Here is a 17,240-nt window from a genome sequence, read left to right on the forward strand (position 1 = left end):
TACCAAAATAAGGCATGATGGAAATGACTGAGCGCAAACAACAGCAACTCTTTTTTACAAAGATGTGAACAAATAATTACTATGCATGAACTACATTTAGAATAGTTCAAAATAAAGCTCCTTGGGACCTTGTTAAAAAAAAACATGCATAAATGATTACATAAGAGTGAAGTGAATTTTGCAGCCATGTAGTTACTCTGCACGTTGGCGTCATGTTACCTGCTGTAACGGATCAACTCTCGTCTGACGTGCTCCGCTCTCGCGAGAAGTGCGCTGGCTGCTCTCGCGCGGTGAGAACTGGTCGGCCGCCATCATCGCTCGGATCCCCGGGGAGAAGCGCCGACCGGACCGGACCGGACCGGACCGAGGAGCGGGACGAGCGCTGCGGGGAACGAAGGTCAAGCGGACGTTGTTCGTGCGACCCTGTCCGCCCCGGAAGACCCCTTTTCATGTGAAGACACGCAGAGCGACACGGCCGACATGTCCAACCTCAGCAAAGGCGGCACAAAGAAGGACACCAAAATGAGGATCCGGGCCTTTCCTGTGAGTAGCGGCCGGGGACGTGGCCGGGCTGTCGGCTGGTCTTTCACTCGAGCACCGGGGATTCAGTTGCGGAGGCCCGTCCCGTCCTTTAGCAGAATCGTGAGCGGCAGTTTGGGGGTCTGGTGTGGAGAACCGGGCCAGCGGCGGCGCTGTGGACATGTCGGGACCGGCTGGCGGTTTGTTGGCCCTTTGTTGACATCCAGGCTGCTTCCTGAACAGACGTCTGCGTGTTTGTCGCTTGTGAAGCCGGACTTTACTCGAGCTTTAATGTCTTGTACCATGTCGTGGCAGGTGGCTTCAGGTGAGCAGGGTGTGTGTGGATGTGTCCTGGTGTCTCGGTTTGAAAACTTCTGTCACTGTTAATAACTCTGGAAGACACTGAACCCGGAGTGTCCCCTGGGGGACTGTCCCTGTCACCGCAGATGGTAAGGCGCTCTGATAAACGTGAAGGCCAGAGACCTGGGTAGACCTGCTGTTGGGAGGACTGGACCCTCCACGGACTGTTTGTTTTTAACAGGGACTCACCGATCCAGCTGCCTCAGCTCCGATACCGACATGTTCCCGATACGAGGAGACAATATAACAATTATACAGTGAAAAGTGAAGTGATTGTCACATGTGATACACAGCAGCACAGCACACGGTGCACACAGTGAAATATGTCCTCTGTATTTAACCATCACCCTTGGTGAGCAGTGTGTGGGGACGGTGCTTTGCTCAGTGGCACCTTGGCGGATCGGGATTCGAACCGGCAACCTTCTGATTACAGGGGCCGCCTCCTTAACCTCTAGGCCACCACTGCCCCAAATGAAGGCACCACTGGGATGGTGACACAGTGGTGACAGTGGTCACATGTGATACACAGGAGCACAGCACATGGTGCACACAGTGAAATGTGTCCTCTGTATTTAACCATCACCCTTGGTGAGCAGTGGGCACCATGACAGGCGCCCAGGGAGCAGCGTGTGGGGACGGGACCTTCATCAAGGGGACCTCAGTGGCAACCTTCTGATTACGGGCCACCAATGTCCACAATTTACCAGAATAGATCATGTTCTGTTTATACCGTTCCAGGTGAAGCTTTAATGGTGTCGAGGACTCGTTCGGAACGCCGCTTTTTACACCGTTCTAGGTGGGTGGATGGTAGTGGCCTAGTGGGTGAAACACTCGCCTATGAACCAGAAGACCCAGGTTCAAACCCCACTTACTACCATCGTGTCCCTGAGCAAGACACTTAACCCTGAGTGTCTCCAGGGGGGGACTGTCCCTGTAACTACTGACTGTAAGTCGCTCTGGATAAGGGCGTCTGGTAAACGCCGTAAATGTAATGTGACGCTCTTTACGGTGCTTGCACTACAAAGTCTCATCATATTTTCTTGCATTTACGTGCCATAATTGATTTGGATCAGATCGGTGCGTCCCTAGTTTGTATTAGAGTTGACGTCTTCAGCTCGGGGCAGTGGTGGCCTGGTGGTTAAGGAATCGGCCCCGTAATCGTAAGGTTGCGTGTTCGAATCCCGTTCTGCCAAGGTTCCACTGAGGTCCCCTTGATGAAGGTCCCGTCCCCACACGCTGCTCCCCGGGCGCCTGTCATGGTCCCCGCTGCTCAAGAAGGGTGACGGTTAAATACAGAGGACACGTTTCACCGTGTGCTGCGCTGCAATGTTTCACAACGACAATCGCTTCATTTTCACTTTCTTGCTTTTGCTGCTCCCGTTGGGAGTCGAGTTGTCCGCCCTACTTACCTGCCTAGCGAGCGGCACGGAAACTCTACGAATACTCTGCATGGTTCAGTTTAACAGGTGTTTGGTCATGATTGTGAGGCGCAGCGTCTGATTGGACGTCTACGGGGGATTTTAACGGACGAATGGCTGAATATAACTTAATTCATCTACCTGTTTTATATCTAAACTAAGGCTGCAAGAACGAATCGATTAAATAGCTAAAAATCGATTACTAAAAGAGTCACAATTGATTGGAGACATTTAGTTGAGCGTGGATCACGGCGATCGTAGACAGGAACGATACGAGGCCATATGGGCCATAATTCGCCTGCGTTTCTGAACGGCGTTTCTGTTCCCTGACGCCGCCAGGCGCTACATGTACGCATGACGCCCATTTCTCCTCTCACGACAAAACCACACACCCCCGAACCGCCAAGCCCCGTCCTCACACACTGGTCCCCTTCCACACCGTGTCCAATAAATGGTTGGAAATGAATGCTTCTTGTTTAAAATGTAAAAAAATCTGATTATGCAATTAATTGTGAATAAATAACCGTTAGTCGCAGCCTAAACTAAACGCCAAATGACAAGGGGACGTTTTATAGTACAGTCTTGTTAGAAGCATGATTCAAAAGGAAATTTCATTTTATTTTTATTTTTTTTAACACACTTCTCCTTAATTAGATCTTCAGCCCAGTGTTCAGCCATTTTCTTCGTTAAAGTTTGGTCTGCATCCACTGTCCCGTGTGTGGCTTCTTAGTGCTGAATGAATGGACACTTTTTGCATCGTAAAATTGTGTGACGCTGCAGCACAGAACAACAAGGGACAAGACAAGAGATCTGTGTGGATGGATCACTTCAAAATTTAGTATTTTGAGTGTGAAAGTTGACCAAGATGTGAGTCTGCTGTTGGTGAATCTTCTCAGATGACGATGGACGAAAAGTACGTCAACAACATCTGGGACCTCCTGAAGAACGCCATCCAGGAGATCCAGAGGAAGAACAACAGTGGGCTGAGTTTTGAGGAGCTCTACAGAAACGCCTACACCATGGTGCTGCACAAGCATGGGGAGAAGCTCTACACCGGCCTGAGGGAGGTCGTCACAGAGCACCTCATCAACAAGGTGAGCTCCCATCATCCTCTTCGAATCAGAACATGTTCAATCCAGTAAAGAGAGTAATATAATTGTAACCTGTTGGTTTTAGCGAGTGGGAAATGAGGTGAGTTGTGAAGTTGATATGGGGGTCAGTGCATTATCGGCACCTTCTAACATGCATTTACCGCATTTACCAGACTCCCTTATCCAGAGTAGTTACAGGGACAGTCCCTCCCTGGAGACACTCAGAGTTAAGTGTCCTGCTCAGGGACAACAACAACAACATTTATTTCTTATATAGCCCAAAATCACATACAGTATGTCTCAATGGGCTTTGACAGGCCCTACAGTTGACACCCCCCACACTTGACCCTTCTGCACACAAGGAAAAAAGAAAGGAAGAAACGTTGGGAAGGAGTGATATAGAGAGGGACCCCCTTCCAGGGTAGAGTGAGCCTGCAAATGGTGTCAGTGCAGGGTTGGGGATGATATAATAATAAGTCCTACAGTTGTAGGGTTGGAGAAGTCCAGAATGTAGTCCAGTGTCATGGTCTAGATTACGTGTCCATAATGATGCTACTGGTCCACTTGAAGATCCCTGAAACTGTAGTTGTAACGGTGGTGGTGGCTGTGGTGACCCTCTGGTTCGTTTCATGCTATGTCCTCGTTTAGCAGGGGACACGATGGAAGTAAGTGGTGTTTTAACCTGGGTGTTCTGGTTCATAGGCGAGTGTGTTACCCGCTAGGCTACTACCACCCTATGCTGGGTGCATAAATGGCAGTATTTCAATTTTTACGCGGTAAACGGTATAACGCGCGGCGGTATTACAGTTTTACGAGGTAGACGGTAAAATACGTGGTAGTGTTACAGTTTTACGCGGTAAATGGTAAAATACGAGGCAGTGTTACATTTTTACAAGGTAAAATACGTGGCAGTGTTACAGTTTTACGCGGTAGACGGTAAAACGCGTGCCAGTGTTACAGTATTACGCGATAGACGGTAAAATACGCTGCAGTGTTACAGTTTTACGCGATAAACTGTAAAATACGCGGCAGTGTAACATTTTTACAAGGTAAAAGGTAAAACGCGTGCCATTGTTACAGTTTTACGCGATAGACGGTAAAACACGCGCCAGTGTTAGTTTTATGTGGTAGACGGTAAAACACGCGCCAGTGTTACAGTTTTACGCGATAAACTGTAAAACACGCGGCAGTGTTACAGTTTTACAAGGTAAAAGGTAAAACACGCGCCAGTGTTACAGTTTTACGCGATAAACTGTAAAATACGCGGCAGTGTTACAGTTTTACGCGATAAACTGTAAAATACGCGGCAGTGTTACAGTTTTACGCGATAAACTGTAAAATACGCGGCAGTGTTACAGTTTTACGCGGTAGACGGTAAAATACGCGGCAGTGTTACAGGTTTACGTGGTAAACGGTCAAATACGCTGCAGTGTAGGTTTTACGCGTTAGACGGTAAAATGCTTGCCAGTGTTACAGTTTTACACGGTAGACGGTAAAATACGCGGCAGTGTTACAGTTTTACACGGTAGACGGTAAAATACGCGGCAGTGTTACAGTTTTACACGGTAGACGGTAAAATACGCGGCAGTGTTACAGTTTTACGCAATAAACTGTAAAATGTGCGGCAGCGTTACAGTTTTACGCGGTAGACGGTAAAATACGCGGCAGTGTTACAGGTTTACGTGGTAAACGGTCAAATACGCTGCAGTGTAGGTTTTACGCGTTAGACGGTAAAATGCCTGGCAGTGTTACAGTTTTACACGGTAGACGGTAAAATACGCGGCAGTGTTACAGTTTTACACGGTAGACGGTAAAATACGCGGCAGTGTTACAGTTTTACACGGTAGACGGTAAAATACGCGGCAGTGTTACAGTTTTACACGGTAGACGGTAAAACGTGCGGCAGCGTTACAGTTTACGCGGTAGATGGTAAAATACGCGGCAGTTACGTTTACAGCAGTGTTACAGGTTTACGTGGTAAACGGTCAAATACGCTGCAGTGTAGGTTTTACGCGTTAGACGGTAAAATGCCTGGCAGTGTTACAGTTTTACACGGTAGACGGTAAAATACGCGGCAGTGTTACAGTTTTACGCGGTAGACGGTAAAATACGCGGCAGTGTAGGTTTTACGTGTTCGACGGTAAAATACGCGGCAGTGTTACAGTTTTACACGGTAGACGGTAAAATACGCAGCAGTGTAGGTTTTACGTGTTCGACGGTAAAATACGCGGCAGTGTTAGTTTTACACGGTAGACGGTAAAATACGCGGCAGTGTTACAGTTTTACACGGTAGATGGTAAAATACGCGGCAGTGTTACAGTTTTACGCGGTAGACGGTAAAATACGCGGCAGTGTTACAGTTTTACACGGTAGATGGTAAAATACGCGGCAGTGTTACAGTTTTACGCGGTAGACGGTAAATACGCGGCAGTGTTACAGTTTTACACGGTAGATGGTAAAATACGCGGCAGTGTTACAGTTTTACGCGGTAGACGGTAAAATACGCGGCAGTGTTACAGTTTTACGCGTTCGACGGTAAAATGCCTGGCAGTGTTACAGTTTTACACGGTAGTCGGTAAAACATGCGGCAGCGTTACATTTTTACGAGGTAGACGGTAAAATACGTGGTAGTGTTAGTTTTACACGGTAGTCGGTAAAACATGCGGCAGCGTTACAGTTTTACGAGGTAGACGGTAAAATACGTGGTAGTGTTAGTTTTACGCGGTAGACGGTAAAATACGCGGCAGTGTAGGTTTTACGCGTTCGACGGTAAAATGCCTGGCAGTGTTACAGTTTTACACGGTAGACGGTAAAATACGCGGCAGCGTTACAGTTTTACGTGCCTGTGGCTCTGGGGTGATGGCAGTTGCACCAAACCTGTTTTAAACCTGTTTCCTATCCGAGTCCTTCCATCAGGAGCCAATAGGAAAGCAGGGCGTCCAGAGCAATTTTACATGTCATATTTACTGCAGAAAGGAAAATCTTGAACTCCTCTTCCCTGAAGGTTCGAGAAGATGTCCTCAACTCTCTGAACAACAACTTCCTGCAGACGCTGAACCAGGCGTGGAACGATCATCAGACAGCCATGGTGATGATCAGAGACATCCTCATGTACATGGTGGGTGTGGGGCGAAGACAGGCTTCTCGTTCAGGACGTGGAGGGGGGTGTTGACGTGTCGACCTCCTCATCCTTTTCAGGATCGAGTGTACGTACAGCAGAACAATGTGGAGAACGTCTACAACCTGGGCCTTATCATCTTCAGAGATCAGGTGGTGCGATACGGCTGCATCCGTGACCACCTGAGGCAGACGCTGCTGGACATGATCGCCCGCGAGAGGAAGGGCGAGGTCGTGGACAGGTGGGTGTGGTAGCTGCTGTGTTGTTTTTATGTGGAAACATCTTTCTGAGCGAACGTTTTTGAGCGGATCAAGACACGAGACGCAGTTCAGGTCACGTGACCAGCATATGTCCTGTAATATTGTTGACAAATGCAAATTAGGCTAAATATGGTTTACAATATTACAAAACTGTACGAAAATGTCTCTTCATTTTAGTTGACGAAAAACGAGATTCACCTTTGACCTTGTCCTGCTCAGGGGCGCGGTCCGTAACGCCTGCCAGATGTTAATGATCTTGGGCCTGGAAGGGAGGTCCGTTTATGAAGAGGATTTTGAGGCTCCGTTTTTAGAAATGTCAGCAGAGTTTTTCCAGGTTTGTGGGCACCCTGCTTTTTCATGTAGTCCTCCAAATTGAAACCTGGTCTCACCATGTTTTCTAATGCCGGCAGATGGAGAGCGAGAAGTTCCTGGTAGAGAACAGCGCCAGCGTCTACATAAAGAAGGTGGAGGCTCGCATAAGCGAGGAGATCGAGCGGGTGATGCACTGCCTGGACAAGTCCACTGAGGAGCCCATCGTGAAGGTGGTGGAGCGGGAGCTCATCTCCAAACACATGAGGACCATCGTGGAGATGGAGAACTCGGGCCTAGTGCACATGCTGAAAAATGGAAAAACGGAGGGTGGGTTTTTGTCCAATAACAATCACTTACAACTCTATATGTATATTGTCCATTGTTAAGGTTGGACGCGTCCGGGCGTTTTGTTCTGTTAAGGTTGGACGCGTCCAGGCGTTTTGTCCTGTTAAGGTTGGACGCGTCCGGGCATTTTGTCCTGTTAAGGTTGGACGCGTCTGGGCGTTTTGTCCTGTTAAGGTTGGACGCGTCTGGGCGTTTTGTCCTGTTAAGGTTGGACGCGTCTGGGCGTTTTGTCCTGTTAAGGTTGGACGCGTCTGGGCGTTTTGTCCTGTTAAGGTTGGACGCGTCCGGGCGTTTTGTCCTGTTAAGGTTGGACGCGTCTGGGCGTTTTGTCCTGTTAAGGTTGGACGCGTCTGGGCATTTTGTCCTGTTAAGGTTGGACGCGTCTGGGCATTTTGTCCTGTTAAGGTTGGACGCGTCTGGGCATTTTGTCCTGTTAAGGTTGGACGCGTCCGGGCGTTTTGTCCTGTTAAGGTTGGACGCGTCCAGGCGTTTTGTCCTGTTAAGGTTGGACGCGTCCGGGCGTATTGTCCTGTTAAAGCCGGACGCATTTAAGTTTTTTCTCATTTAAGTTGGACTCGTGACGTTTTGTCTTGTGACTGTTGGACGCGTGATGACGTTTTGTCTTGTGACTGTTGGACGCGTGATGACTCGTCTCATGACGACTGCTTGTAGTGGCGTCTCGTCTAGGTCGGCCGCGTCCCGACGCCTCGTCTCGTCTATGTCGGCCGCGTCCCGACGCCTCGTCTAAGTCGGCCGCGTCCCGACGCCTCGTCTAAGTCGGCCGCGTCCCGACGCCTCGTCTCGTCTATGTCGGCCGCGTCCCGACGCCTCGTCTCGTCTAAGTCGGCCGCGTCCCGACGCCTCGTCTCGTCTAAGTCGGCCGCGTCCCGACGCCTCGTCTCGTCTAGGTCGGCCGCGTCCCGACGCCTCGTCTCGTCTAAGTCGGCCGCGTCCCGACGCCTCGTCTCGTCTAAGTCGGCCGCGTCCCGACGCCTCGTCTCGTCTATGTCGGCCGCGTCCCGACGCCTCGTCTCGTCTAAGTCGGCCGCGTCCCGACGCCTCGTCTCGTCTAAGTCGGCCGCGTCCCGACGCCTCGTCTCGTCTATGTCGGCCGCGTCCCGACGCCTCGTCTCGTCTAAGTCGGCCGCGTCCCGACGCCTCGTCTCGTCTAAGTCGGCCGCGTCCCGACGCCTCGTCTCGCCTAAGTCGGCCGCGTCCCGACGCCTCGTCTCGTCTAAGTCGGCCGCGTCCCGACGCCTCGTCTCGTCTAAGTCGGCCGCGTCCCGACGCCTCGTCTCGTCTAAGTCGGCCGCGTCCCGACGCCCGCGTCCCGGCGCCTCGTCTCGTCTAAGTCGGGCCGTCGTCCCGACTCCTCGTCTCGTCTAAGTCGGCCGCGTCCCGACGCCTCGTCTCGTCTAAGTCGGCCGTCCCGACGCCTCGTCTAAGTCGGCCGCGTCCCGACGCCTCGTCTCGTCTAAGTCGGCCGCGTCCCGACGCCTCGTCTCGTCTAAGTCGGCCGCGTCCGACGCCCGCGTCCCGGCGCCTCGTCTCGTAAGTCGGCCGCGTCCCGACGCCTCGTCTCGTCTAAGTCGGCCGCGTCCCGACGCCCGCGTCCCGGCGCCTCGTCTCGTCTAAGTCGGCCGCGTCCCGACGCCTCGTCTCGTCTAAGTCGGCCGCGTCCCGACGCCTCGTCTCGTCTAAGTCGGCCGCGTCCCGACGCCTCGTCTAAGTCGGCCGCGTCCCGACGCCTCGTCTCGTCTAAGTCGGCCGCGTCCCGACGCCTCGTCTCGTCTAAGTCGGCCGCGTCCGACGCCCGCGTCCGACGCCTCGTCTCGTCTAAGTCGGCCGCGTCCCGACGCCTCGTCTCGTCTACGTCGCCGCGTCCCGACGCCTCGTCTAAGTCGGCCGCGTCCCGACGCCTCGTCTAAGTCGGCCGCGTCCCGACGCCTCGTCTCGTCTAAGTCGGACGCGTCCCGGCGCCTCGTCCAAGTCGGACGCGTCCCGGCGCCTCGTCCAAGTCGGACGCGTCCCGGCGCCTCGTCCAAGTCGGACGCGTCCCGGCGCCTCGTCCAAGTCGCCCGCGTCCCGGCGCCTCGTCCAAGTCGCCCGCGTCCCGGCGCCTCGTCCAAGTCGCCCGCGTCCCGGCGCCTCGTCCAAGTCGCCCGCGTCCCGGCGCCTCGTCCAAGTCGCCCGAGTCCCGGCGCCTCGTCTAAGTCGGACGCGTCCCGGCGCCTCGTCTAAGTCGCCTCGTCTTAAGTCGGCCGCGTCCCGACGCCTCGTCTCGTCTAAGTCGGCCGGTCCGACGCCTCGTCCGTCTAAGTCGGCAGCGTCCCGACGCCTCGTCTAAGTCGGCCGCGTCCCGACGCCTCGTCTAAGTCGGCCGCGTCCCGACGCCTCGTCTCGTCTAAGTCGGACGCGTCCCGGCGCCTCGTCTAAGTCGGACGCGTCCCGGCGCCTCGTCTAAGTCGGACGCGTCCCGGCGCCTCGTCCAAGTCGCCCGCGTCCCCGGCGCCTCGTCCAAGTCGCCCGCGTCCCGGCGCCTCGTCCAAGTCGCCCGCGTCCCGGCGCCTCGTCCAAGTCGCCCGCGTCCCGGCGCCTCGTCCAAGTCGCCCGCGTCCCGGCGCCTCGTCCAAGTCGCCCGCGTCCCGGCGCCTCGTCTAAGTCGCCCGCGTCCCGGCGCCTCGTCTAAGTCGGACGCGTCCCGGCGCCTCGTCTAAGTCGCCTCGTCTAAGTCGGCCGCGTCCCGACGCCTCGTCTCGTCTAAGTCGGACGCGTCCCGGCACCTCGTCTAAGTCGGCCGCGTCCTGACGCCTCGTCTCGTCTAAGTCGGCCGCGTCCCGACGCCTCGTCTCGTCTAAGTCGGCCGCGTCCTGACGCCTCGTCTAAGTCGCCGGCACTCGCTAAGTCGGCCTCGTCCTGACGCCTCGTCTAAGTCGGCCGCGTCCGAGGCACTGTCGTTCTAAAGCTCGGCCGCGTCCTGACGCCGTCGTCTCGCGTCTAAGTCGGCCGCGTCCCGACGCCTCCGTACTCGTCTCCGTCGGCCGCGTCCCGACGCCTCGTCTCGTCTAAGTCGGCCGCGTCCCGACGCCTCGTCTCGTCTAAGTCGGCCGCGTCCCGACGCCCTCGTCTCGTCCTAGTCTGGGGCCGCGTCCGACGGCCCTCGTCTCGTCGAAGTCGGCCCGCGTCCCCGACGCCTCGTTCTCGTCTAAGTCGGCCGCGTCCCGACGCCTCGTCTCTTCTAAGTCGGCCGCCGTCCCAGACGCCTCGGTACGTCGTCTAAGTCGGCCGCGTCTCCCGACGCCGGCGTCCGTCCTAAGTCGAGGACCGCGTCCCGGACGCCTCGTCCTAGTCGACGCGTCCCGGCGCCTCGTCCAAGTCGGACGCGTCCCGGCGCCTCGTCCAAGTCGCCCGCGTCCCGGCGCCTCGTCCAAGTCGCCCGCGTCCCGGCGCCTCGTCCAAGTCGCCCGCGTCCCGGCGCCTCGTCTAAGTCGCCCGCGTCCCGGCGCCTCGTCTAAGTCGCCCGCGTCCCGGCGCCTCGTCTAAGTCGGACGCGTCCCGGCGCCTCGTCTCGTCTAAGTCGGACGCGTCCCGACGCCTCGTCTCGCCTAGGTCGGCCGCGTCCCGACGCCTCGTCTCGTCTAGGTCGGCCGCGTCCCGACGCCTCGTCTCGTCTAGGTCGGCCGCGTCCCGACGTCTCGTTAAAGCCGGCCTCGTTAAAGCCGGACGCGTCCCGACGTCTCGTCTAAGTCGGCCGCGTCCCGACGTCTCGTCTAGGTCGGACGCGTCCCGACGCCTCGTCTCGTCTAAGTCGGCCGCGTCCCGACGCCTCGTCTCGTCTAAGTCGGCCGCGTCCCGACGCCTCGTCTCGTCTAAGTCGGCCGCGTCCCGACGCCTCGTCTCGTCTAAGTCGATAAAGGTCGGGTGGTAGCCGCGTCCCGAGCCTCGTCTCGTCTAAGTCGGCCGCGTCCCGACGCCTCGTCTCGTCTAAGTCGGCCGCGTCCCGACGCCTCGTCTCGTCTAAGTCGGCCGCGTCCCGACGCCTCGTCTCGTCTAAATCGCCCGCGTCCCGACGCCTCGTCTAAGTCGGCCGCGTCCCGACGCCTCGTCTCGTCTAAGTCGGCCGCGTCCCGACGCCTCGTCTCGTCTAAGTCGGCCGCGTCCCGGCGCCTCGTCTCGTCTAAGTCGGACGCGTCCCGGCGCCTCGTCTCGTCTAAGTCGGCCGCGTCCCGGCGCCTCGTCCAAGTCGCCCGCGTCCCGGCGCCTCGTCTAAGTCGGCCGCGTCCCGGCGCCTCGTCTAAGTCGCCCGCGTCCCCGCGCCTCGTTAAAGCCGGCCTCGTTAAAGCCGGACGCGTCCCGACGTCTCGTCTAAGTCGGCCGCGTCCCGACGTCTCGTCTAAGTCGGCCGCGTCCCGACGTCTCGTCTAAGTCGGCCGCGTCCCGACGCCTCGTCTCGTCTAAGTCGGCCGCGTCCCGACGCCTCGTCTCGTCTAAGTCGGCCGCGTCCCGACGCCTCGTCTCGTCTAAGTCGGCCGCGTCCCGGCGCCTCGTCTCGTCTAAGTCGGACGCGTCCCGGCGCCTCGTCTAAGTCGGCCGCGTCCCGGCGCCTCGTCTAAGTCGGCCGCGTCCCGGCGCCTCGTCTAAGTCGGCCGCGTCCCGGCGCCTCGTCTAAGTCGGCCGCGTCCCGACGCCTCGTCTCGTCTAAGTCGGACGCGTCCCGGCGCCTCGTCTAAGTCGGCCGCGTCCCGGCGCCTCGTCTAAGTCGGCCGCGTCCCGGCGCCTCGTCTAAGTCGGCCGCGTCCCGGCGCCTCGTCCAAGTCGCCCGCGTCCCGGCGCCTCGTCTAAGCTGGACCCCTTGTCTCGTTGTCTCCGCAGACCTCGCCTGCATGTACAAGCTGTTCAGCCGCGTCCCCAACGGCCTGAAGACCATGTGCGAGTGCATGAGCTCGTACCTGCGGGAACAGGGCAAGGCGCTGGTGTCTGAGGAGGGCGAGGGGAAGAACCCTGTCGACTACATCCAGGTATGTCCACCACGCCAGGACACGCGATGGCGTTTACCTCCCCGAGCGTCACTTCTTACACTTCCTGTTTTAACCCCGCCCCTTTCAGGGTCTCCTGGATCTGAAGTCGCGGTTCGACCGCTTCCTGTTGGAGTCGTTCAGCAACGACCGGCTCTTCAAGCAGACCATCGCTGGGGACTTTGAGTACTTCCTCAACCTCAACTCACGTTCTCCGGAGTATCTGTCGCTCTTTATAGACGACAAGCTGAAAAAGGGTGTTAAAGGGGTGAGGATCCAGCTCTCATGAATTTTTAATTAGCAGCCTTGATTAAACTGGTGAGTTAATTGATGGTGACGCCCGTCGACTTGCTGCAGCTGACGGAGCAGGAGGTGGAGTCCATCCTGGACAAAGCGATGGTGCTGTTCCGCTTCATGCAGGAGAAGGACGTGTTTGAACGTTACTACAAGCAGCACCTGGCCAGGAGGCTTCTCACCAACAAGAGCGTCTCTGATGACTCGGAGAAGAACATGATCTCCAAGCTGAAGGTGAGGAAAGGAGACGCCTGGTCCACCTCATCGAAATAGGTTACAATCTGTTAAAAAGTGTGAATCGTGGGTTTTCTGATGTAGACAGAGTGTGGCTGCCAGTTCACCTCTAAACTGGAGGGTATGTTCAGGGACATGAGCATCTCCAACACGACCATGGACGAGTTCCGGCAGCATCTACAGATGACCGGGGTGAGCTTGAAGTTCAGAAAAATCACCAGGAGGTCGAAGTTCTTCATTAAATCCACTTTGTCTTGGTTTTCTTCAGGTGTCATTAGGTGGTGTGGACCTCACAGTCAGAGTGTTGACCACAGGTTACTGGCCCACCCAGTCAGCCACGCCCAAATGCAACATCCCACCATCACCGAGACATGCCTTTGAGGTGTTCAGAAGGTCGGGATCCGTTTTTACTTTAGACCTTTGCATTAAGTTAGAGGATTTGAGATTATGACCTTTGACCTCTTTGTCCATAGATTTTATCTGGCTAAGCACAGCGGTAGGCAGCTCACCCTGCAGCATCACATGGGCTCGGCTGACCTCAATGCAACCTTCTATGGTCCAATCAAAAAGGCAAGGATCCATAGTCTGTGTAGAACTTCACTACCAGCTCAACCGTGTCTGTGGAGCCTCGTTTTTACTTCTCGTTCTTTTCCCACTGCAGGAGGACGGCTCAGACATGGGCGTGGGCGGGGCCCAGGTAACAGGCTCCAATACCAGGAAGCACATCCTGCAGGTCTCCACATTCCAGATGACCATCCTGATGCTCTTCAACAACAGGGAGAAGTGCACATTTGAGGTATGCTGGCACTGCTAAGGATCTGTCCCTGATTGGAGCATTCTGTGTCACGTGACTCCATGTTGGTGTCCCTGCAGGAGATCCAGCAGGAGACGGATATTCCTGAGAGGGAGCTGGTGCGGGCGCTGCAGTCTCTGGCCTGTGGGAAGCCCACACAGCGGGTCCTGACGAAAGAGCCCAAATCGAAGGAGATCGAGAACGGCCACGTCTTCACGGTCAACGACCAGTTCACCTCCAAACTGCACAGAGTGAAGATCCAGACGGGTATGAAGTTACAATCGATACGTGGAAGATTCCGTATCGATGCATTGCAGAACCTCGTCCTCGTCTTCCTCCGCTTATCCAGGTCCGGGTCGCGGGGGCAGCATCCCAAGTAGGGAATTCCAGACAGCCCTCTCCCCAGCCACCTCCACCAGCTCCTCCGGCAGGACCCCAAGGCGTTCCCAGACCAGACTGGAGATATAATTTCTCCAGCGTGCCCAAAACAGTCCAACCCTGACCGGGAACAGGTCGGACTTACTGCCAGCTATGCGGACCAAACTCGTACTCCTCTGGTACAGGGACTGAATGGCCCTTAACAAAATGCCCCCATACTCCTGGAGCACCCCCCGTAGGGTGCCCCTGTGGACACGGTCATAAGCCTTCTCCAAATCCACAAAACACATGTGGATTGGTTGGGCAAACTCCCATGCCCCCTCCATCACCCCAGCAACGGTAAAGAGCTGGTCCACAGTTCCTCGGCGACTGCCACTGCTGCACCCCGATTGGCCGTCCGGTACCTGTCTGCTGCTTCTGGACACCCACAGACCAGCCATGCCCCATAGGCCTCCTTCAGCCTCACGGCTCCCCTAGCCTCTGTTGTCCACCAGGAGGTACGGGGGTTACCGCCTCGACTGGCACCAGCCACCTTGCGACCGCAGCTAGCAACAGCGGCCTCAACAATCGCAGAGCGGAACAAGGTCCATTCGGACTGAATATCAAAGCTCTGCCTGAGTTGGGAATTAAAGACCATCTTGGCAGGTTCTTCTGCCAGGCGTTCCCAGCAGACCCTCACTATACGTTTGGGTCAGCCAGGTGGCATCTTCCCCTGCCATCTGATCCAACTCACCACCAGGTGGTGATCAGTTGACAGCTCCGCTCATCTCTTCACAGAGTGTCTAAACTATATGGCTGCATTTCAGATGATCGACCTGCGGCCTACGCTGCCCTGGTACTCGTCCACTGGCCCCAACCCCAGACCTGACTCCAGGGTGGGACCCTGGTAACCCTCCGGGCCGGGTGCACTGGCTCTTTTTTGTTTTTTCCATAAAAGGTCTACTGAACCGTTCTTTGTCTCGCCCTTTACCTAAGACCAATTTGTCATGGGAGACCCTACCAGGAGCACCAACTGCCCCAGACAACACAGCTCCTTAGGGCTCTCAAACTCCTCCACCACGATAAGGTGGCAGCGCAGAACCAAATGGATTAATTAAGAATGACGTGGTTTGGTGGTTTTCTAGGTAAAAAGTACCTGACCTGAGAACAGCCGCCGCTACGGGTCTGAGTTTGTGGTTCCACGTAGATCTATATGATCAAGTTGCTGGCTGGCTGGACGGGAACATCATGGAAATCCTTGTCCCCGAGGCTTGGACTGTTTTAAAAATTTGATTGAAGTTAACACGTAAATTAACTGTAAAATTGCGCAGTCATCTGTTATCAGTGTCTCAGATGGTAGAGCCGCCATTTTATTTCGCCCCCTTATGGTCTGGTCCAGACGGTTCATGTAAATATTAATATGCTGCATGTGAATTTTCTTACACTGGAAATATATGGACACTGGTCACTTTTATTTACCAAATATACAGTACAGGCCAAAAGTTTGGACACCTTCTCATTCAACGTGTTTTCTTTATCTTCATGACCATTTACGTTGGTAGATTCTCACTGAAGGCATCAAAACTATGAATGAACACATGTGGAGTTCTGTACTTAACAAAAAAAGGTGAAATAAGTGAAAACATGTTTTATATTCTAGTTTCTTTGCTCTGATTACTGCTTTGTACACTCTTGGCATTCTCTCGATGAGCTTCAAGAGGTCGTCACCTGAAATGCTTCTCCAACAGTCTTGAAGGAGTTCAACACCAGAGGTGTTTAGCACTTGTTGGTCCAGCTCACCCCAAACCATCTGGATTGGGTTCAGGTCCGGTGACTGTGGAGGTCAGGTCTCCACTTTTTGTTAAGTACAGAACTCCACATGTGTTCATTCATAGTTTTGATGCCTTCAGTGAGAATCTACCAACGTAAATGGTCATGAAGATAAAGAAAACACATTGAATGAGAAGGTGTCCAAACCTTTGGCCTGTACTGTATCAAAGAATTGTGCACCATTATCTGGTGGAAAGACGCTCCGTGTGTCTCGTACCGTTGCAGTGGCAGCTAAGCAGGGCGAGTCGGACCCCGAGAGGAAAGAGACGCGGCAGAAAGTGGACGACGACCGCAAGCACGAGATCGAGGCGGCGATCGTCCGGATCATGAAGTCCAGGAAGAAGATGCAACACAATGTTCTCGTAGCGGAGGTGATGCCACGTTGCTCGCTCGGATCATGTGACGCATCGTGCAGAGCGACATCTCTCACGCTTTTTCATGTTTCAGGTGACGCAGCAGCTGCGGGCGCGGTTCCTCCCCAGCCCCGTGGTCATCAAGAAGCGCATTGAAGGACTAATAGAGAGAGAGTACTTGGCACGAACGCCGGAGGATCGTAAAGTCTACACATACGTAGCGTAAAAAGGTTTTTAAGGACCCTGTTACACGCATGAACTGGGAAATTCTACTGGGTTTTTTGTTGTGGTTGATCATGGCGTATCGGGGAGGATCGTACCGATCGCCCCGCCCACCGCTGACGACGACCGCACACAGAAGACAAGCCAAGAGCATCGTCTCCATGGAAACCACTCAGCGGTCAATACTCCTGACTTGTGCGTCCTGTTTCTGAACGTTGGTGTAAATGTGCTTGTGTTTCGTGGCACCATGCTGGCTGTAGGGGCCGAGGCTCGGAACCGGAGAGGACGGACGGTGCGGGCAGGAGGGTCCATCGTTTCTTTTCTCCCTTCTTCTCCACTGGGGGCTGCTGGCTGCTTCGTTTCTGCCAAGTTCAGTTTAGCATAAGGCCCTTTTTTTCTTTTTCCTTTTTTTTTTCTTTTTTTTTTTTTTTTTTTTTCTTTTTTTATCACCGTGTTTTAATGTGTATAAATTGTAAAATAATTGTTATCGTACTCACTGCTACAGTGGACTGTACAGGGCCTTCTTTTCATCATAATAAATGTAGAAAAAGAAAATCCTGAATAAACGGGTTTGCTGCTTTGTGTCCCTGTTTGACTTTGTATTAATGGACTGTGTGGTGCGTTGACACCACTGTCCCCAAGTTTTACACTCCACAAGGACCACAACGTCCCGGGTTCGAACCCCGAGTGTCTCCAGGGGTCCTGTAGAAGTTTTAGGG

At 54.7% G+C, this 17,240-nt stretch overlaps 1 protein-coding gene across 1 annotated transcript; it reads left to right on the plus strand.

Annotated features, from left to right (window-relative positions):
- Positions 1-273: 273 nt before the first annotated feature.
- LOC114801645 (cullin-3-like) lies at positions 274-16,907 on the plus strand. The gene is made up of 16 exons (XM_028999787.1): positions 274-543; positions 3,194-3,391; positions 6,393-6,506; positions 6,587-6,747; positions 6,986-7,100; positions 7,177-7,405; positions 12,296-12,441; positions 12,530-12,706; positions 12,796-12,966; positions 13,051-13,158; positions 13,235-13,359; positions 13,440-13,536; positions 13,628-13,762; positions 13,840-14,026; positions 16,172-16,317; positions 16,394-16,907. Exons 1-16 carry the CDS (start codon positions 481-483, stop codon positions 16,523-16,525), a joined length of 2,304 nt encoding a protein of 767 aa, XP_028855620.1. The 5' UTR covers positions 274-480; the 3' UTR covers positions 16,526-16,907.
- The last annotated feature ends 333 nt before the right edge of the window (positions 16,908-17,240 follow it).

Source organism: Denticeps clupeoides, chromosome 13 (genome assembly GCF_900700375.1).
Source record: "Denticeps clupeoides chromosome 13, fDenClu1.1, whole genome shotgun sequence".
Classification (NCBI taxonomy): Eukaryota; Metazoa; Chordata; class Actinopteri; order Clupeiformes; family Denticipitidae; genus Denticeps; species Denticeps clupeoides.

Excerpts from the sequence above, each read along its gene's own strand:
- LOC114801645 (XM_028999787.1), top strand. The coding sequence starts at position 481 with ATGTCCAACCTCAGCAAAGGCGGCACAAAGAAGGACACCAAAATGAGG. Across the intron at positions 3,392-6,392 it reads CAGAGCACCTCATCAACAAG|GTTCGAGAAGATGTCCTCAA; the intron begins GTGAGCTCCCAT and ends TCTTCCCTGAAG. Across the intron at positions 12,967-13,050 it reads ACATGATCTCCAAGCTGAAG|ACAGAGTGTGGCTGCCAGTT; the intron begins GTGAGGAAAGGA and ends TTTCTGATGTAG.